The following is a 22,186-nucleotide window of genomic DNA, read 5'->3' on the forward strand; positions in this document are numbered from 1 at the left end:
AACTTGCAAAAGCAAATTGGATAAATACTTTAAAGAGGAGTAATATGTTGGCATAATAGAGTCATAGAGTCAGATGGTTCAACCTGTCCACGCCGACCACATATCCTAAACTAATCTAGTCCAGTTTGCCGACATTTGGCACATATCCCTCCAAACCTTTCCTATTCATATATTCACCCCGATGCCTTTTAAATGTTGTAATTGTATCAGCCTCCACTACTTCCTCTGGCAGCTTATTTCGTACACACACCACTCTCTTCTCGAAAAAGTTGACTCTTAGGTCCCTTTTACATTTTTCTACTCCCACCCTAAATATATGCCCTCTAGTTCTGGACTCCCCCATCTCAGGGAAAAGATCTTGTACATTTACCCTATCAGTGCCTCTCATGATTTTATAAACCTCGAAGCTCCAGAGAAACCAGCCCCAGCCTATACAGCATCTCTCCTAGCTCAAACCATCCAACCCTGGCAACATCCTTGTAGATCTTTTCTGAACCCTTTCAAGTTTCACATCATCTTTCCTATAGCAGGGAGACAGAGTTGCACACAATAGTCCAAAAGTGACCTAATCAATGTCCTTTACAGCCGCAACATGTCCTCCTAACTCCTATACTTGATGCTCTGACCAATAAAGGACCTGAACAGGACCAAGAAAGACCTCCCTTTTGTTGTGTGTGAATCTGTGATTCAAGAGCTACATTTTGTTGTGATCTATAAACGACCAATTGAAACCGTAAGGTAAGTTTAATCACTTAGGCAGCTAGTCAAAATGTTTTGGAATAGTTTCTAACAGCTTTCAGTTGTGAAAAAATTGCATTTTAAATCAAATGAATCCAACCTACTTGGGGATGAAGTGACTAAAGGCGACAAGCATGGAGTTTCTTGTGAAACAGAGCCAGTCCATTCATCAGAGCAGTTATCTTTCTTCTCCTCATCACCTGAATGAATGCTCAGGACATCATTATCATTATGATCAATCTTCAACACTTGTGGTTCTTGTTCCTTCAAAATAGCTTCAAGGCGCCTTTAGGAGGAGTTATATAAATGTCATTGCTTAGCTCTTAGGTATTGAATTTTTAAAAATTAAGACTGGAGGCAAATAAAAATTATTTGAGATCTATTATTTCAGATAGATTCTGCAGATGTGAATATATGTAACAAATATTTGTATTCTCAACAGGAATCTCAAATGTCTTAAATCTGCATTCATTAGCAAAGTAGTTTTCTGCTACTTGCTTTGGTCTATCACAGCAAGTATCACTGACTAGCCTAACACTTTCCTCATCCATGCATATGGATATCTCCTTTCACACACTAACACGGACATGTAACAATAACAAATTCCATTTGTATAGCACCTTAAATGTGATAAAACTTATCAAGTGGCTTTACGGACATGTTACCCAGCAGAATTTGTCCTTAAGCCATTGGAAATAATATCAGGACAGACCTGTAACCATACATGTATTTAACTACTCCCTCTGACAGTTCATTCCACATATGAACCACCCTCTGAATGAAAACGTTGCCTTTTAGGTCCCTTTTAATGTTTCTTCTCTCATCTTACAAAATAAACTCCCTAGTTTTGAACTTCCCTACCCTAGGGAAAAGGCCTTTGCTATTCACCTTATCTATGACCCTCATAGAAACAGAGAAAATAGGTGGTGCAAGCCGTTCGGCCCTGGCAGCCTGTACCACCATTCAATATGATTATGGCTGATCATGCAATTTCAGTATCCTGTTCCTGCCTTCCCCCATACCCTTTGATCCTTTTAGCTGCAAGGGTCACATCAGCTCCTTCTTGAATATATTTAATGAATTGGCCTCAACAACTTTTTGTGGGAGAGAATTCCACAAGTTCACAATTCTCAGAGTGAAGAAATTCTTCCTCACCTCAGTTCTGAATGGCTTACTCCTTAGCTTACACTGTGACCCCTAGTTTTGTACTTCCCCAACATCACGAACATTCTTCCCATATCTAACCTGTCCAGTCATAGAGATATACAGCACAGAAAGAAACCCTTCTGTTCAACCCGTCCATGCCAATCTGATATCCCAACCCAATCTAATCCCACCTGCCAGCACCCAGCCTATAAACCTCCAAACCCTTCCTATTCAAATACCCATCCAAATGCCTTTTAAATGTTGCAATTGTACCAGCCTCCACCACTTTGTCAGACCATATTCCAAACACATACCACCCTCTGTGTGAAAAAGTTACCCCTCAGGTCTCTTTTATATCTTTTCTCTCTCAGCCGAGACCTATGCCCTCTAGTTCTGGACTCCGCCACCCCAGGGAAAAGACTTTGTCTATTTATCCTATCCATGCCCTCATAACCTCTATAAGGTCACCTCAGCCTCTGATGCTCCAGGGAAGAAAGCCCAGCCTGTTCAGCCTCTCTCTATAGCTCAAAACTGTCAACCCTGGCAACATCCTTGTAAATCTTTGCTGACCTCATGATTTTAAATGTTTCTATGAGATCCCCTCTCATTCTAAATTTCAGCGAATACAAGCCCAGTCAATCCAGCCTTTCCTCATATGTCATGATTTTATAAACTCTGTAATGTCACTCCTCAACCTCCTTCGCTTCAGTGAAAGAAGTCCCAGCCTATCCACCCTCTCCTTATAACTCAAACCCTCCATTCCTGGTAACATGCTTGTAAATCTTTTCTGCACCCTCTCCAATTTAATAATATCCAGAACTGTACACAGTTTTCTAAAAGTGGCCTAACCAATGTCCTGTACAACTGCTCTTGTCAAGCATTTGGGATAGCTTATTGTGCTAAAATTGCTAAGCGGCATTTACTAATTTAAAGTTCCCAACATTTCCTTTATTAATAATTTTCCGATTTAGGGAATTCTGACATGCAGTTTTTTTCAGAATAATACTTACCTACTGTGTTCGTTCCGCCAAGCTCTCAGTTCTGCAAAAATATCATCTCGGGTTCTGCTATCGATTTCTAGTGAATCATAGGTATGTTCTGGCAAGTGTGTATACGGACTGAACCAGTTCCCTGCTCCATCACTTGATACCTAAGAAAGATGACCAATAATTAATAGCAAATCTGCAACAACTATATTTTTCCAACATTCATCAATTTTAAACACCAAAGGGTAAAAGTAGGTTAGGCAGAATCCAGGCACAAACTTTACCAGTCAGAGTTTTATTTAGGAACATAGTAACAGGAGTAGGTTATTCAGCCCCTTTATCCTGTTCCACCATTCAAAAAGATCATTCAATGGCTGAACTCTAGCCTGACTCCATTCACTGGTCTTTGGCCCATATTGTTGACTACATTTGCTTATCAAAAATTTATCTAATTCAGAATTAAAATTAACAACTGATTCAGCATCCACTGCCACTTGTGGAAGTGAGTTCTGCATATCTAGCATCCTTTGTGTGCAGTAGTGCTTCCTAACATCTCTCCTGAATGGTCTGGTCCTAATTCTCAGACTATGTCTCCTGGTTCTAGAGTTTCCAACCAGTGAAAATAGTTAATGTTTAGCTATCATATCTTTTCCTATTAACCTCACCTTACACATCAAACAACTCTAACATCACAGGTTACTGGTATCCCACGTATAGTTATTTTAATCAAATCTGTTTGGACATAATATGCCTTGCCTCCCCTTAAATCTAGGGACCGTACAGGTGTACCAGTAAAAATACGTTCAGACATGATATGACATGACTCTGGAGCAGTTGGGAACCTGGGTTTTCTGGCTCAAAGGTAGGGATGCTACTGGTGTGCCACACGGTCTGGTTTCCTAGTTTATACACATATATATTCATATATCTATCAAATGCTCACCCAGGTATCACTTAATGAGCATATTATTATCATCTGTCCCTAGTTCAATTTGGTTTCAGGTATCCTAGTAGATGATAATAATCTACAGTCTATACCAAAAAATCCAAGAACTCCGAATGCTGAAAGTCAGATGCAAAGACAAAAATATTGCTGGAAAAACTCAGCAAATCTGGCAGCATCTGTGGAGAGAAAACAGAGTTATAATGTTTTGGGTCCAGGGACCTTTCTTCAGAGCTCCAGTTATTGGTATTAGGATCTTCGAGATGGCATATCACTAGTATATTTTCTTGCCTCTACCCTCTTCTGACAGAGCTGGCTGTTGGTCCAGTCTGGTTCCTGTGTTTTGGGTGCAACCTAGCAAGTCACCTTGGAAGGTCATTCCTCACTGGTGACTACAAAAATCAATGTGAATTTTCAGCATAAGAGGAATGGCAGAAATTTTGTTTTAATAAAGAACCATGACAAGGAAATTTAAGAAGTACTGGAAAATAAACTTTTTATATAGAGTACAGAAAATAGAATAGAACAGAAATGAGCAGTGAAATTAAAAGACAGACAGAAGATTTAGAGGAAGGGGATAAGAAATAGGAAAGCAGTGAATAGTAGTCAACAAAAGTGAAGAGAGGTTAAAATAACACAAAAGTTGATTGTGGGTAGCAGAATGTTCCTTCTCAGTAGGTGTAAGATGGACACCAATTTGAGATGGATGGACAACACACACTCTTGAAAATAATTATACTGGTGCAGAATTTGATGTTTTTTCATACTGGCATGTACCATTTGCTGCCCATCACTAATTGCCCTTGGTTAACTGCCTTCTTCAGCTATTGCAATTCATGTGGTGGACTATACCTAGAGTGCAGTTAAGGAGGGAGTTCCAGGATTTTAACTCAGCAAGTTAAATAATCTGAACCAAAATGATGCGACTTGGAGGCAACTCAATTTTGAACTAGGCTTTATATCAGCAGTTCTCAAACTTTAGTCTGGTGATCTAATCAAAAGAGATTGAGAATTTTCACTGCAATTACACTAATCAGGCTCAATGTGACATAGTTAAAAATCACACAACACCAGGTTATAGTCCAACAGGTTTAATTGGAAGCACTAGCTTTCGGAGCGACGCTCCTTCATCGGGGATTGTGGAGGACACAATTGTAAGGCACAGAATTTATAGCAAAATTTTACAATGTGATGTAGCTGAAATTATACATTGAAAAATACTTTGATTGTTTATCGAGTCTTTCATCTGTTCGAATACCATGATAGTTTCACTTCTTTCATGTGTAAGTCACAAAACGTTTTTTTTTTAAAAGTTACACTCTCAAGTTAAATGTAACAATTGGTGTTAGCTAGATAATATGTTGAAGGTGTTAGCCCCCTGTGTTCTCTGTCTGGGCCATATTGTTTAGACTGATTCTAAGCTAAAAAGTGAGTTAACAGAGTCTTACATGAATTCATGCAGCTTTTGAGCAAAGCACAATGTAACTCTGCAAGTACAAATTCACCCTATCAAAGTATATGTGTGCATGTGGGTTTTTATGTGTGTGTCTGTCTGGGATGAGGGGTTCTGAGTGAGAGAGAGAGTGTATATGTGTATGTATGTGAGTGTAGAGTGTCTAAGTCTGTGAGGAGGTGCATGTGTGAGTGTGTGTGTCTGTAGGGATGTGAGTGAGTGTCCGTGTCTGTATAGGAGAGTGAGTGTGTGTGTGCATACGGAACTTAGCTATCAGCCTCTGCTCGGCCACTTTTCGCTGCTGCCTGTCCTGAAATCCACCTTGGAGGATGGTCATATGAAGGTCCAAGGTCAAATATCCTGGACCACAGAAGTGTTCTCCAATTGGGAGGGAACACTCCTGTCTGTTGATTGTTGTGCGGTGCCCATTAATCTGTTGCCATAGCCTTTGCTCAGTTTCCCCAATGTACCATGCCTCAGGGCATCCTTGCCTGGAACGTATAAGATAGATAACGTTGGCTGAGTCACATGAATAGCTGCCACATACATGGGAGGTGTCCCCACGTCTAATGGTGGTGTCCATGTCCACACTCTGACATGTCTTGCAGCATCTATCATGACAGGGTTGTAAGGAGTTGTCCTGAAAGCCAGGCAGCTTGCGACAAACAATGATTTGTTTGAGGTTTGGTGGTTGTTTAAAGGCGAAAAGCGGAGGGGAGGGGAAGGTCTTGCTAAGGTGCTCATCCTCATTGATAATGTGTTGCAGGTTGTGAAGAACATGGCGTAGTTTTTCAGCTACTGGGAAGTACTGGACAACGGAGGGTACCCTGTTGGTTGCAGCACGTGTCTGTCTCCTGAGGAGGTCATTACGGTTCCTTGCTGTGGCACGTTGGAACTGGCGTTGGATGAGTTGAGAATCGTACCCCATTCTTATGAGGGCATCCCGAGTACTTCCAGGTGCCCGTCATGTTCCTCCTCATCTGAAGAGATTGGTGTATGCACAGGGCTTGTCCATAGAGGATGGCTGTTTTAATGTTTTGGGTGGAAGCTGGAGAAGTGTAGCATTGTGAGGTTGTCTGTGGGTTTGCGGTACAGTGTGGTGCTGAGATGCATGTGTCCAAGAATGAGACAGATAGTAGAGAGTAGTCCATGGTGAGTTTGATAGTGAGATGAAATGTGACATAAGTTTCGATCTAGATTAGATTTCCTACGGTGTGGAAACAGGCCCTTCAGCCCAACCAGTCCACACTGATCCTCCGAAGAGTAACCCACCCAGACCCATTTCCTCTGACTAATGCACAAAATACTGCAGGCAAATTAGCATGGCCAATTCACCTAACCTGCACATCTTTGGATTGTGGGGGGAAACCCACGCAGACACGGGGAGAATGTGCAAACTCCACACAGACAGCCCCAGGCTGGAATCGAACCGGAGATCCTGGTGCTGTGAGACAGCAGTGCTAACCACTGAGCCACCATGCCGCCTCAAATAAAATATAAACGGAGATTTCCTTGAACAGCTTTTGTAGTTGGTAGAGATGGAGGTGGGACAGATTTAGGGACTGATTACAGCCTGAGGTGGGATTCTAATTACTGACTTTCATATTTATCATATAGTAACCTATAATACGCAAGCTTTAGTTATATATTGATGCTGATTTATTGCTCAAATAAAAACAAATTCCCATCTCCCACCTCAGCAGTGCAGCAATCCCTCCATACACCTCTGAAATATAAGCTTAGATTATAGACCAAAATCTCTAATGGCAACATGACCCCAAATATTCTGACTCAGAGGTCTATATCCTATCACTGAGTCACAGTTAATCAAAATGTTTCCTTACATGATTTGGACTATTTGAGAAGACTTGAACTGTTGGGTTTTTACAGATTGGCATGTTGTACTGTTTTTCTGTTGATTAAGAATTTTTAGTACATGTTGGTGTGACTTCCCATGTAATGCTCACAGTAATCTGAGGGGGTAGAGATACATGGAAAATCCATTTTACAATAAGAGCATCTTATACCATGTAACACAACGTATTATTATTCTGCTGTTGTAGGGAGTTATATATAACTTGGCTTGGACATTTTAAATCAGGATAACAAAGTAATTAGAGGTAAATTGTTTTAACAGATTTGAGAGATAAATTAAAACATGAAGCACATTCTGAAGTTGATTCTGAGTAATTTTTGCAGTTGGGTAGGCTTTGCTGGATTCCAGAGGAACTGAATGATATTTTTATTTATGGAAAAATATATTTTCCTCTGCAGATAAATCAGCAATTGTGCCAGTAGGGAACATGAACTAGTTCATGTGTGCAAAGGGGCATGATTTTTGTTTGCCATAGATTGGGCAGGGATGCAGATCCCAAGCCTATTTGAATTAAAATGGAGATCAGTCTCCATACTGTAGGCATTACTCTGATCAAGACACTTTCTGTCTACTCAACTGAGCTGGTGTGTCCAGGCTGCTGTGGAATCCTGAACATGCTTCAAACAATGGGTGTAACGTTTTCTGGAATATTTTTGTACATGGCAGACAGAATTCAAGAATTAGAGATACACAACACAACACATGTTGGACTTCATGTAAACACTGTCTAAAAGGCACAGTAAAGCCTTACACCTTGCTTCTTCCTCCGGGCTCGAAGAGCTGTGACAGGATTTCCACAAAATATGCTGCTGGCACCTGGAAAGAAAATTAAGATGACATTAGGTAAGGCTGTTATTTCTGGATATACCTTTTAAGGAAACAACTACTTTGGGAGAACTGATGTGTGTCTCCATATTTCAATCACCCATGTTCTTCCCTCTGATGGCCCTTCATTTTCCTGAAATTTACCAAGATTCCTGGACTTATCATTTTCCTTGGTAGCTTGCTTTAAACATTCCCCACACCATCTCTAGAAAGGAGTTGATTCTAAACTACTTACTCACTTTTCCTCTTCGGTGCTTGTGTCCATAACACTTGTGATTATGGCAGGAGGACTCCAATATTACTGAGTTCATAGGGTCACTGGGACTACATCTCACTAACATGGGGCCAGGGGGATCATGCGATTCTCAGAGGGTCCCTTCAGGTACTCTCAATCCTCTTAAAAACCAGGGACTTCTCCCCTCCAACTCCCCCTCAGTCCATTATGTGGAAAGATTGATCTAAATTGATTTCTGTTGCCTGGAGTTGCTCTTGTTGTCTGATGGTCTCACTATAATGGTCTATACTTCATTTTATATTCCCAATTCCCCTTGTAATTGACAGTGACAAAGCAAATGGGATTTGTTCTGTGCTTTTGATCAACAAAATAAAATTTTAAAACATTATAATGATTTTAGACTGGAAAGATCAGAAAATCTCTCATAGCTTTGTGAACAAGTCAATCTTTAATAAGTTGCTCCATACACAAACCTCAATGCTAATGGACTGGAGATGGCAATTTCATTAATAATGAAGCAACTTTTTTTTAACGGATCAAGAGCTTAGAGTCCATTATTAAGGCTGAGATTGTGGAGTACTTGAAAGTACATAGTAAAACAGGGCTGAGTCAGCACAGCTTCATCAAGGGGAGGTGTGCATGACAAATCCATTAGAACTCTATGATGGGTAATGAGCAAGTTAGACAAAGGAGAGCCAGTGGACATTATCTGTTTAGATTTCCAGAAAGCCTTTAATAAGGTGTTGCACTGGAGACTGTGAAATAAAATGAGCCCATGGTGTTATGGGCAAGCTACTGGTATGGATAGAAAGCAGAGAATGAGGATAGGTGGGTCTTTTTCAGGATGGCTAAATGACTAGTCAAGTTTGGCATGGATCAGTTTTGGAATTGCAAGTATTCACATTATACATTAATGATTGGGATGAAGAAACTGAGGAATTGTTGCTAAATTTGCAGATGACACAAAGGTACGGTTAAGAAAGTGGAGAGGCTGCAGAAGGATTTAGACAGGCTAGGAGAGTGGGCAAAAAAGTGTCAGGTGAATACAATGTGGGCAGTGTGAGGCTATACATTTTGGTAGGAAGAATAGATTATTTTCTAAATGAGGAAAGGCTTCAGAAATCTGAAGCACAAAGGGACTTAGGAGTCCTAGTTCAGAACTCTATTAAGGTTAACATGCAGATTCATTTGGCAGTTAGGAAGGCAAATACAATGTTAGCTTTCATTTCAAGAGGACTAGAATCCTCTTGAGCAGGAATATACTGCTGAGACTGTTTTAATCTCTGGTCAGATTGCATTTGGACTATTGTGAGCAGTTTGGGCCCTATATCTAAGGAAAAGTATGCTGGCATTGAAGGAGTCCAGAGGAAGTTGACAAGAATGATGCTAGGGATTAAGGGCTTGTAGTCATATGAGGAGTGGTTGGGGACTCGATCTGTACTCAATGGAGTTTAGAAGGATGAGGGAATGAGCTGATTGAAACTTACAGAACACTGAGACACCTGAATAGAGTGGACATGGAGAAAATGTTTCCACTAGTATAAGAGATTATAACCTGAGGGCACAACCTCAGAGTGAAGGAATGATCCTTTAGAAGTGAATGAAGAGGAAGTTCTTCAAGCAGAGGGTGGTGAATCTATGGAACTCATTGTTACAGAAGGCTGTGGAGGCCAAATCATTATGACAGAAGTAGATAGATTCTTGATTAGTAAAGGGATCAAGGGTTACAGGATGAAGGCAGGAGAATGAGGTTGTGAAACATGTCAGATGTGATTGAATGGTAGAGCAGACACAATGGGCCGAATGGCTTAATTCTGCGCCTATATCTTATGGCATTTAAGTACACCATGTATCGATAGGATGTTCCTCAATTATTTCTGATATTGAGTTAAATTTGTTTTCAAATTTCCCTTCTCGTGTGCTGGTGTGTCCTGTAACAGGGATGCCTTGAGAAATATATTAATGTCCCTAAGAGGACAACTTTCCCCAGAGTTGGATCTATGGCCCTGGAGTCTAGTTTTCTTGAAGAAAATAAAGCTCATCCCTCCCAAAACAAGCCATAACTTTTGATTTGTGCTCCCTTCTTCTCAATAACATATTGTTGCTGCTGTAAGTCACCCGAGAAAGAAATCCTGTGACCTATTTTGTCAGTGCAGATGAGAGTTACATTTTCTGCAGATACTGGGAACCTCAAACAATATCCAGGATTTTAGTGATGCTAATACATGCCGTAGTGGCCACTACCAAGGAGTTGCCGGAATGCTGAAGAAGCAAGCCCTATTTGTATTTCCAAATGATCACTGAGTACCATCATGGTCAGCCCCTTTTCCCCAGGACAACTGCCCATCAGCAGAGCATTTAAGTGCAACACCATCTTTTGTTGGCTACCAACTAATTCCTCAGTATCAGTACTGGGTTTGAAACAAAAAATAGAATTCTGGAGAAATTCAGCAAGTCTGGCAACATCCATGGAGAGGCAGAAAGCATTGCTAATGTTTTGAGTTCAGCGATCCTTCTGCAGAAATAGTGATGGAAAATGATAGACCAGATCTAAAAGTTGAAGTTCTAAATTGGAGAAAGGCCAATTTTGACAGTATCAAGCAAGAACTTTCGAAAACTGACTGGAGGCAGATGGTCACAGGTAAAGGGACGGTTGGAAAATGGGAAGCCTTCGGAAATGAGATAACAAGAATCCAGAGAAAGTATATTCCTGTCAGGGTGAAAGGGAAGGCTGGTAGGTATAGGGAATGCTAGATGACGAAAGAAATTGAGGGTTTGGTTAAGAAAAAAAAGGAAGCATATGTCAGGTATAGACAGGATAGATCACGATTGATGAGGGCAGAGCAGTAGATGTGATCTATATGGACTTCAGTAAGGTGTTTGACAAGGTTCCCCGGGGAGACTGATTAGCAAGGTTAGATCTCATGGAATACAGGGAGAACTAGCCATTTGAATACAGAACTGGCTCAAAGGTAGAAGACAGAGGGTGGTGGTGGAAGGTTGTTTTTCAGATTGGAAGCCTGTCACCAGTGGAGTGCCACAAGGATCGTTGCTGGGCCCACTACTTTTTGTCATTTACATAAATGATTTGGATGCGAGCATAAGACATATAGTTAGTAAGTTTGCAGATAACATCAAAATTGGAGGTGTAGTGGACAGCGAAGAGTGTTACCTCAGATTACAACAGTATCTGGAGCAGATGGGCCAATGGGCTGAGAAGTGGCAGATGGAGTTTAATTTAGATAAATGCAAGGTGCTACATTTTGGAAAAGCAAATCTTAGCAGGGCCTGTACACTTAATGGTAAGGTGCTAGGGAGTGATGCTGAACAAAGAGACCTTGAAGTGCAGGTTCATAGCTCCTCGAAAGTGGAGGTAGATAGGATAGTGAAGAAGGCATTTGGTATGCTTTCCTTTATTGGTCAGAGTATTGAGTGCAGGAGTTGGGAGGTCATGTTGCGGCTGTACAGGACATTGGTTAGGCCACTGTTGGAATATTGCATGCAATTCTGGTCTCCATCCTATCGGAAAGATGTTATGAAACTTGAAAGGGTTCAGAAAAGATTTACAAGGATGTTGCCAGGATTGAAGGATCTGAGCTACAGGGAGAGCCTGAACAGGCTGGGGCTGTTTTCCCTGGAGCGTCGGAGGCTGAGGGGTGATCTTAAAGAGGTTTACAAAATCATGAGGGGCATGGATAGGATAAATAGACAAAGTCTTTTCCCTGGGGTCAGGAAGTCCAGAACTAGAGGGCATAGGTTCAGGGTGAGAGGGGAAAGATATAAAAGAGTCCTAAGGGGCAACGTTTTCACGCAGAGGGTGGTAAGTGTAAGGAATGAGCTGCCAGAGGATGTGGTGGAGGCTGGTACAATTGCAACATTTAAGATTTGGATGGGTATATGAATAGGAAGGGTTTGGAGGGATATGGGCCGGGTGCTGGCAGGTGGGACTAGATTGGGTTGGGATATCAGGGCGGCATGGACGGGTTGGACTGAAGGGTCTGTTTCCATGCTGTACATCTCTATGACTCTATGCAGAACACTTTGGGCTTTGTTGAGAGAGTAAGTAGTGTAGTGGCAGAGTGATAATGTCAATGCACTAGTAATCCAGGGTTCCAGGCTAATGTTCTGTGGGAATGTGTTCAAATCCCACTATGGCTGATGGTGCAATTTTGCATTTAACATAGTGGAACAAAAAATGAGGTCAGTGGTTAAAATGAAACAATGAACTCCAGATGCTGTAAATCTTCTCGGGGTAGAGGAGTTCAAAGCTAAAGGGCACAATTTTAAGGTCACAGGAAAAAGATTTAAAAGGGACCTGAGGAGCAACCTTTTCACACAGGTTCGCATATGGAATGAACTGCCAGAGGAACTGGTAGAATGCAGATACAGTTACAACATTTAAAAGATATTTGGGCAGTTAAATGAACAGGAAAGTTTAGAGGAATATCAGCCAAATGCAAGCAAAAGGGACTAATTTAGTTTGGGAAAACTTGGTTGACATGCACAAGTTGGATTGACTGATCTGTTTTCGTGCTGTACAATTCCATGACTCTAAAAGAGCCAAGTTAATTCAAAATTCCATGTAATTTCTGACATCAAAATATTTATGATTTGCTCTCTGGTATTTCAATTTTTTTCAAGAACATTAGTTCTTTCAGTATCTTGGCAGATATATTCACAGGATATATGATGATCAGCAGATTATGATTCAAGATGCTCAGAATGCACTTGTAGTATTTAACTTCATAATGCCAAATATAAAATGAATAAATACACATGTTCAGAACATTATGAAGGCATTTCAGGTCACAACAACTCAGTGGTGTTAATGAAATTCATTGCACTACATGAAAATGCAATAATTATCAAAATAGTTGATGTTCCATTACCATGTGTTAGGTCACTTGCACCATCATAAAGCCTGCTATCAGGAATTCTTGTTCGTAAGATGCCAACAGTAGACCCTGTGGAGAGTCTTCCAGCGCTGTGTGGCCTCTGAGAAGCTGACAACTTTTGAGGTGTACAACTTTGGTGCTTTCGAGAAGCTGATCTCCCAATGGTAATACTGTCATCTGCATGTTTAAAAAAAGTTTTATAGAATATTATCATCACTTATGTAAAAGTCATTTTGTGAGGTGAGTAGTCTTTGTGCACATTTCTGTGTAGTTTTTTAATCAAATGTAGTGAAAAATATACTCAATATCTAGAGGTGCTAATCTAAAGTGTGAATAATTACAACTTTCTGTTAATTTTACCTGTACATTTGCACTTTTGTATACAAATGTTAGTAGTGTGACTAGGATTTTATGACAAGATACGGAAAAAATGCTCTTTCCTGTTAATGACTATTTGTCACGGATATTTGTAGTGCTTTTAATGAATGCTTGAATTATTCCACAGACCTAAATTTTCAAGGTCCTCAGCTGAGATGCCATCCTTAATGGCTTCCTTCACAATAAGCCAATCCTTATTGATGGTACAGTTAGACTGAATGCAGGCCTCATTCACAGGAATGTCGTCCAAATACTTCAAGTGTGGGATTAGCTTTTTAACTGTCTCCCTGTAGTTAGAATTTGAATCCTGTAATTAGAATTTGAATCCTGTAATGAGTGGAGTAGAAAAATTACAATAGTTATCGCTATTTTAAAATTACGATTAATGGATGTTGTCAACATACTGTAAAGTGATATTTTTAATGAATAGTGAAAAACAAAACTCTTAATAGTCAAACAGTCAAAGTTATTTGCAAAGTACTTTCTGATTGACCATAACAACAACTTTGAAAAGTGTGGTGCTGGAAAAGCTCAGGAGGTCAGGCACCATCTGAGGAATAGGAGAATCGATGTTTCAAGTATGAGCCCGTCATCAGGAATGTGTGGTGGTGGGTGGTTGAGAGATAAATAGGTGGGTGGTGGTGGGACAAGATAGCTTGGAAGGTGATAGGTAGATGCAGTTGGGGAGGGGGTTATTGTGATAGGTCGGTGGGAAGAGTGCAGCAGATAGCTGGGAAGGAAGATGTACGGTAGGACAAGTCAAGAGGGCAATGCCAAATTGGAGGGTTGGATCTGGGATGAAGTGGGGGAGGAGGGATTTGGAAACTAGAGAAGTCAATGTTGATGCTATGTGGTTGGAGGGTCCCAAGGCGGAAGATGAGGCATTCTTCCTCCAGTTGTTGAGTGGCTTGGCTGTGGCGGTGGAGGACGACACCCCTCCCCACTGACCTATCATATTCACCACCGACCTGCACCTACCTATCACCTTCCCAGCTAGCATTCCTCCACCCACATGCCTCTATATCTCTCAGCCCCCTTCCCCCACCCCTACATTCCTGATGAAGGGCTTATGCCCAAACGTCGACTCTCCTGCTCCTCGGATGCTGCCTGACCTGCTGTGCTTTTCCAGCGCCACACTTTTCGACTCTGATGTCCAGCAACTACAGCCCTCACTTTCTTCATCACAACAACTTGCTTTTATAAACTGTTTCCAAGTGCATTACAGAGGGTAAAAAATAAATGTAAAATAATGAGGTTAATTAGAATGGGCAGATTGTTTACTTGCTCTTTTCAAAGAGGGTGCAGTAATCTCTTCAGTTGGCAAATGACACTGTGCACTTTGCCAGTAGAATCCAGTCAGATGCTGATGGGGAAATTTTAGAGTTGATCCTATTGCACTAGTGTGCCAGAACAGCATAATGGGTGTGGACATTCTCAATTGTTATGCTCCATTTCCCTGCATAGAGCTAAGCTCTAGACTAAAAGAATCTTCTGCTATTGTGCAAAGAGATTTTGAACTACAAACTTAAGCTTTCACATTAGAATAAAGTGATCTTGGACAGTAATTAATTTGAAGCAATATTTTGTTGTGGTATATCCCTCCAATTTTCTTGCTGTTTCTTCTGACTAAAATGTAAATCAGTTCTTAAAATATCATTACCATCTGCACAGACACAATAGCAAATAGTTCTGACTCTTTTGCATAACAGCACTGATACAACAAACTGTATTTATATAATCTCTATAACACAGTAAATGGCCCTAGCTTCTCATAGAAATGTCATCAAGCACCAAGAAATAAAAAGATAAGATTAGAGGAATCAAGTAAAAGCTTGGTCAACAAATTGTTTTTTTAGTAGTGTCTTAAAAGAGGAGAGAGAGAGAGAGAGTGTGAGAGAGAGAGAGAGAGAGAGAGAGAGAGAGGAGAGAGAGAGAGAGAGCTGAAGGGAGGGAATTCCAGAAATTAGATCTTGGGCTGCTAAAGGCAAACTGCCAATGAGGGAGCAATTTGATGCAGAAGATGGAATTGAATTCATCTGCAAACACTGTTCACATCAGCAGGCAAAATGCAGAGCCCTAGATTGTTTAGGTAGTACAGAGGATTTAACAATGTGAGACATCAGTGAAATTGTCCATTGAGCCCCTCAAGGCATGCTACAAGAAAAACGTATATATATATATATAATATATAGATAGATACACACAGACACAAACCAACCATAACAGATTGAAAGGGACCAAATGACTGTCGTATAAAGTACTTTATTTGGTTCAAGGTGTCTGGAAGATCTGCAATGTTCCTGGCCTTTGGCTTCCCAGCAGGGTACCGTTGGAGTGACTCTGGGTGACTGACTACTACTTTTCCTCCTTGTCACTGTACAATAGCACTTCCTTCACCCTTCGAGTGGATGTGGCACCTGCATGTAGATCATATCCCACAGATAAAGGCCCATGCAATTTTGTGCTCATCAGAGCATGACTCAAAGCCTACTCTAGATAGGCCTTCACTGAAGTGAAAGTCTCTGAGCAGCCACTTTTTCATTTTTGGGGGCTATTTAATCATTCTCACTAACTCATTTACTTGTTTTCATGCAGTAACAAGTCCTTCCATATCAGTGTTAACATATGGGGTATTTGTTTGTTTTTCTCTCTCTCTCTGCATAAAACTGTACTGACTCAATTTAAAACCTATATACTGAGAGTTGATTTTTATGAATAAAGAACATTTTTGAAATTAAAAATAATTAATCAGAAACTGAACTGGACTACCCACACAAATTTATAGTTACAACAGCATAGAATCACAGAATCTCTACTGCGTGGATGCACACCATTCGGCCCAACAAGTCCACACCTACCCTCTGGAGGGCATCTCAACCATACACCCCTCATCCTTTCACTGTAACTTGCATTTCCAATGGCTAACCCACCTAGCCTGCATAGACCTGAACACTATGGGTAATTTAGTATGGCCAATCCACCTAACCTGCACACCTTTGGGCTGTGGGAGGAAACCAGAGCACCTGGAGGGAACCCACCAGAAACAGGGAGAATATGTAAACTCCACACAGGCAGTTGTCCGAGTATATGGAATCAAACATGGGTTCCTACTGCTGTGACACAGCAGTGCTGATTGCTGAGTCACTGTGCTGGCCCAGAGCAGGTCAGAGGGAAATTTGAATTAAATAACTCACTGCATGGCTCCACAAACCCTGTTCACTATCAGTGTGTCCCAAACTATGATGGAATAATCATTTCTTGCTAGGATATGTGCAGCTCCAACATGAAATTTCACATTATCCAGGATAAAACAGCATTGGCTGGAAAGCCAATTCTGTTCCTTCAACATTTAGTCCCTCCACCATTGACAGTGACAGCTACATGTACAATCTACAAAATGTACTGCAGTAACTCATTAAGGTACCTTCGATAGCACCTTCCAAATGTGTGACTCCTAATACTTAGAAGGCGTTGGGCAACAGGGGCATGAGAACACTACCACCTGTAAGTTCCTCATCAAGCCACACACCGTCCTGGAGTGATTGCTGTTGGACCAAAACTCCTGGAGCACCTTTCCTAACACTGTTGTATTGACTTCCCATGAACTGTAGTCGGCAGCCGACTGCTAGCTTCTCAAGGGTAATTATGAACAGGTCATAAATGCTGGCCTTGCCAATGACATCCACATCCTTGAAAATAAGTTTTAAAATAAATGCAATTGAAAGCTGCAAGTGTAGCAAAAGCAATGCAAAAAATGATAACCTGTATGGATTGCAACAGTACCAAACTTTATCATTACTATTCTCAGGGAAATTAGTAATGGGCAATAAAAACTAGCCTGGCTGGCGACAACCAGAACCCAGGAGTGCATGCAAAAAAAAAAACCAATGAGATTTGGAGTTGTGTATCTAGACCACTGGTCCAAGTCTTTGGATTACTGGATCATTAACACAATCAAAATCTAAATCAGAGTTCTGATCAAAGGTCACTGATCTTAATAATAATTTTTCTTCTTTATACTACTCCCAGAGCTGCTGATTATTTCTAGTATTTCAGTATTTATATGTTATCCACTATGCTAACATTCTATTACCAACTTGGTTTTCAACATTTAGAAATAAACACAATTTTTAATATTTTTTGGCTCAGCCCTTTGCTGATGTTGACTTGTATATTTCCTTTTTACTTCCTTTCTAAATGAATTGACGTGGAATTGTTATTCTTGTGAAGGCTTGTACTATTTCAGTGACTGACCTTTTCTGAGTCATTAATCTGATCAGCCTGATAAGTCTTGGCTTTTATTGCCAACTGTAATAAGGAGGAAAGGGTTTTATTGTTCACAAGGGAATAGTTAGTCATTGATCTTCACTTGGTATGCAATGTGCAGCAAAATACCCTGATTATTATATAACCAAATACATAAATTGTTAGTTTTTATACTAAATTAATAGATTTGTTAATCTATATTATCGATACATTGTTGATATTTTTTCACAATTTAAATTAGTTAAATTTATTAATTTAAAGAATTAAACACAAACTTAAATTAAATAGTTTCATTAAACTTGAGTAAATTAAATGTATGTAAGGAACCATAGTTCACAAAAAAACTGCAGGGTTAATCTCCCTGCATTTGAAAGATACTATGAGGAATATTTATCCTCAATTGTAAATGGTAAATATTACCCATTTGACAAAGCAGGCCTCCATTCGGCTGCAGTGTTTTATAGATTGAACTTGCACTGCTAACTAAATTAAATGCAAAAAAAACTAGGTTAAATAGAGATGAATAAACTAATGCAAAAATATATAAGAAACCATGAAGTGTTGAGGTGTAGTGGAGGCTTGGGTTCAAGACCCACCTGCACCAGAAGTGGTGCAAGAACATCCCTTGATCACATTGATTAGAAAATATCCACATATTTCAAAAGCATATAATAAAACATCATGCAGTGTGCAATGTGGTAGTAGAGTCTCTGACTCTCAGCCGGAAGGTTCAGGTTTAAGTCCCACTTGTCCTGGAGCTGTATCATAGTATGTCCAAACATGTTGATTAAAATAACTAAAACAGAGACAATTGCACAGTTAACATTTAATCACTAATTAGATGCAAAGGGTTTTGTGGCACAGTGGTAGTGTACCTACTGATGTTGCCTCTAAACTGCACAGCTACCCAGCAGGTCCACACAAACTAACTGGCACGCCAACACCATTCCCAGCAGTGATTTCTGGTTTTGGAAATTGTACATACATACAGAAGAAAAAAGAAACTTGGACAGGTTAGTTAAAAATACTACTTAGATGTGCAATTTAGATGCAATAGTAGTATCCCTAGCTCCCAGCCAGAAGATCTGGGTTCAAGTCTCATCTGCTCCAGAGATGTGTCATAGCATTTCTGAACAGAATGATTAAAACTATCCATAAAGTTGTTGCTTACAAGCAATTTACATGTATTGCAAATTAAAAGCATGTATGTCATTATTAAACAGCATAATTAAAAGGATTCTTGTGGTGCAGTAGTAGTGTCCTATTTGTCAGCCAGAAGGTTTGGGTTCAAATTCCACGTGCCCTAGACTTATGATGTAACACATTTATCCATAATAAGACACTTATTGAATCTGTGATGGAAATGACAAAAGCTAATAATGTTTCACTTTGTAAAAAAGATATTAATTGAGTAGAGACTGGCTCTAGTATCACAAATCACCAACTTGCTAGCTACAATAGTGTGCTGTATCTGCAGCATGTGCATGTTTGTTGGGTACAAGTTTGAACCACTGGTAGATGATTTTACTGAATGACAGAACAGACTCATGAGCCCAGAATAACTATTTCTATTGCAGCACAGCACTAGATTACTGTATACAATTTACTTAAAGGGGATTGATAATATTGTGTACAGAGCTGAATAATAAGATGTACTGTAGGACTGAGTCTAGCTGCAATCAGAACTTGAGCAGCTAATCTTGGCAACCTAAAATAAGAAATAGAAACAAGGGAGACAACATGGCCTGTCAAGTCAGTGCAATAATGGCTGATCTTGGTCTTCAACTCCACTTCCTTGCCTGGTTCCCATATCTCTGGATTCCATGAGAATCCAAAAGTCAGTATGTTTCAGACTTAAAGGTATTCAGTGATGGTGTATCCACAGCACTCAGGAACAGGGAATTCCAAAGACACTCAATCCTTTGAGTGAAAAAAAATTCTTATTTCAATTATCTTGAAATTGTGCCCCTTTGTTCCAAATTCCTCAGCTAGGAGAAACAATATTTCAGTATCTAATCAATCAAGCCTCCATATAGTTTAGAATGCTTCAATAAAATCACTCATTCTTCTAAACTTCAGAGAATATATAGATTTAATTTACTCAACTTCTCATTGTAGGCCAATCCTCTCATTCCAGTGAAATCTAGTGAATCTTCAGTGTACTGCTTCCAAAATAAGGTAAAAACAAGGGCTGCAGATGCTGGAAACCAGAGTCTAGATTAGAGTGGTGCTGGAAAAGCACAGCAGGTCAGGCAGCATCCGAGGAGCAGGAAAATTGACATTTCGGGCAAAAACCCTTCATCAGGAATAGACCAGCATTACTCTAATCTAGACTGTGCTTCCAAAATAAGTATGTCCTTCCTTACAGAAAGAAACCAGAATTGCACAGATGATAGATGTCATCTCATTAAAATCCCTGTTCTACAGCAAGACTATTTTATTCTTAAAATACAATGAAATCAAACATGCTATTTATTTTCCTAATTTCTAGCTTTCCCACATCATAACTTTTTATGTTCCTTGTATGAGTGAACCCAAGGTTTCCAAAATTTACAAGTTTCATGCCTTTTAAATATTTCTGTTTCTCTATTCTTAGAACTAAAATGTATAGTGCCACACTTTCTGATTCCTGTCTGCTATCCAGTCCTATATCTGTGCTAATACATCAACCTAACTCCTTATCGTGTGTATTAATCTTTTGTGAGGCATCTTATCAAATGCCATTTGGAAACCCGAGTTTACAAATCTACTGGTTCCCCTCAATCTACATCTTAAAAAAAATCTAACAAATTTCTCAATAAAGATTTGCCTTGAGTAAAATCATGTTGACTTGTTTTAATCATAGAATGCTTTTCTCGGTACGCTTTTAAGATTTCATGACTCTCAGATTCCAACACTTTCCAAGCAAGCAATGTCAAGCTTACTGATTTATAAAATGGATTTTTAGCTTTGCCCTGGATTATTTGTAGAGTGCAGCTGAACTTGATCAAAATGCTTTCTCCAGCACTGGTTGAGGGAGACCAGATAGTTTTCCTAATGTCCAACCAGCATTCCTTCTTTGTGAATGGTATACACTTATGCTACTCTATATTAATGATGATGATTGATCAAGAGGGTTGATTTTACCTGATGCTGTCAAGCTTCGAGTATGCATCTGGCCACTAACTTCTTTAAAGGAAGCTCAACTGGAGATCTAAGCCACATGCCAACAGGAATTTATTCGGTATTTACAGCTGCTCGAGTTCAAATGGGCCAAATTTAGGGCAATGCTAAATGTTTTCTGGATTGCAAGCAAAACAACAAAGACTTAGTTAGTGAAAGCTATTAACACACTTGTACAAAACTGCCAAAAATTACAACTGGAAAAATTTCAGCATACAGATTGGGAAGTGGGACGAGCAATCCTTTCAAGCAACATATTCAGGAAAATTGAATGGTGTTTTGGAGGTGGCAGAGGTTGAGAAGAGAAGAGAACTGGAGTATTTTATGATTATGGGCTTCTGGCCTATATTGGGAGCATGGAACAGAATGGCAATCAGTATGTCAATCATCCTTCATCAGCTGTTATGACAGCATAAACCTTGGGTCTAGTCACCTGCAATAATTATTAGCTAAATAAAGCATTCAAAAAATGATCCAGATGTATAAATGTACTTCAACTTAGCTTACATCAAAAACAGCTTATTCTTTCATTGAGCTTTTACTAAAATTGAAAGGAAGGTTTTACAGAAAAGCTTGTAAATTTCTATACAAGTTTGGTTCAGCAATATTTCATATATTAGGCAGGAGTTGCATTTAATGACTTGATTTTATCATCAGATCTATAACAATAAAATAGTCAGGAAGCCTAGCAACGTCAATAGTGAGGATTTAATTCTGAGCCAGATGGTAGAATATGTGAATTTTAAGGCCGCCTATCTCCTGCCTCTTGTAAATGACTAAATGGGAAGCTGATGAGTTAGCTTGCACTGTCTGCATTACAACTTGCATCAGACAATATCAGCAAAGCAATAACAAAAAGGAAATGCTACTATTTTGTTAAAGTGGAAAAGCAAACCCACCCAAGTTTCTCAGTAGAATGTTTCTCAGACCTTTCTTAGAATACTAAAAATAAATTACATAATGGAACTTGAAATTAAATTTTCAGAGTCTGATATTGCCCTGAAAAAGTGTATAGGCTATTGTTGATGTTAGAAAGAAAATTCAGTTCTCTTGGTACTTAACAATTAAAATTGTGTTGCAGAAATATTTTTCCTGCTAAAAACGATGAATTAAAATAATTCCTAGTGACTTTATCCATTAAATTGACCCACAGGAAATTATAGAATCAGAATCATACAGCCTGGAAACAGGGCCTTCAGTCCAACCAGTCATAGAGTCATAAGAGGCATAGAAATATACAGCATGGAAACAGACCCTTCGGTGCAACCTGTCTAGTTCTGGAC

The 22,186-nt window shown here is 39.7% G+C and overlaps 1 protein-coding gene across 2 annotated transcripts in view; it reads right to left on the reverse strand.

Moving 5' to 3' along the window:
- The window catches only part of lrrc56 (leucine rich repeat containing 56), a 134,754-nt gene that overhangs the window by 11,218 nt on the left and 101,350 nt on the right, over window positions 1-22,186 (reverse strand). For both annotated transcript variants that reach the window (XM_060838536.1, XM_060838537.1), the window contains 5 exons: window positions 13,605-13,782; window positions 13,092-13,274; window positions 7,894-7,958; window positions 2,895-3,034; window positions 843-1,024 (listed from right to left, as the gene is read on the reverse strand). In XM_060838536.1, coding sequence (XP_060694519.1) covers window positions 843-1,024; window positions 2,895-3,034; window positions 7,894-7,958; window positions 13,092-13,274; window positions 13,605-13,782 — 748 coding nt within the window. The remainder of the gene's footprint in view (window positions 1-842; window positions 1,025-2,894; window positions 3,035-7,893; window positions 7,959-13,091; window positions 13,275-13,604; window positions 13,783-22,186) is intronic.

The sequence above is a fragment of the Hemiscyllium ocellatum genome, chromosome 18 (genome assembly GCF_020745735.1).
Source record: "Hemiscyllium ocellatum isolate sHemOce1 chromosome 18, sHemOce1.pat.X.cur, whole genome shotgun sequence".
Lineage (NCBI taxonomy): Eukaryota > Metazoa > Chordata > Chondrichthyes > Orectolobiformes > Hemiscylliidae > Hemiscyllium > Hemiscyllium ocellatum.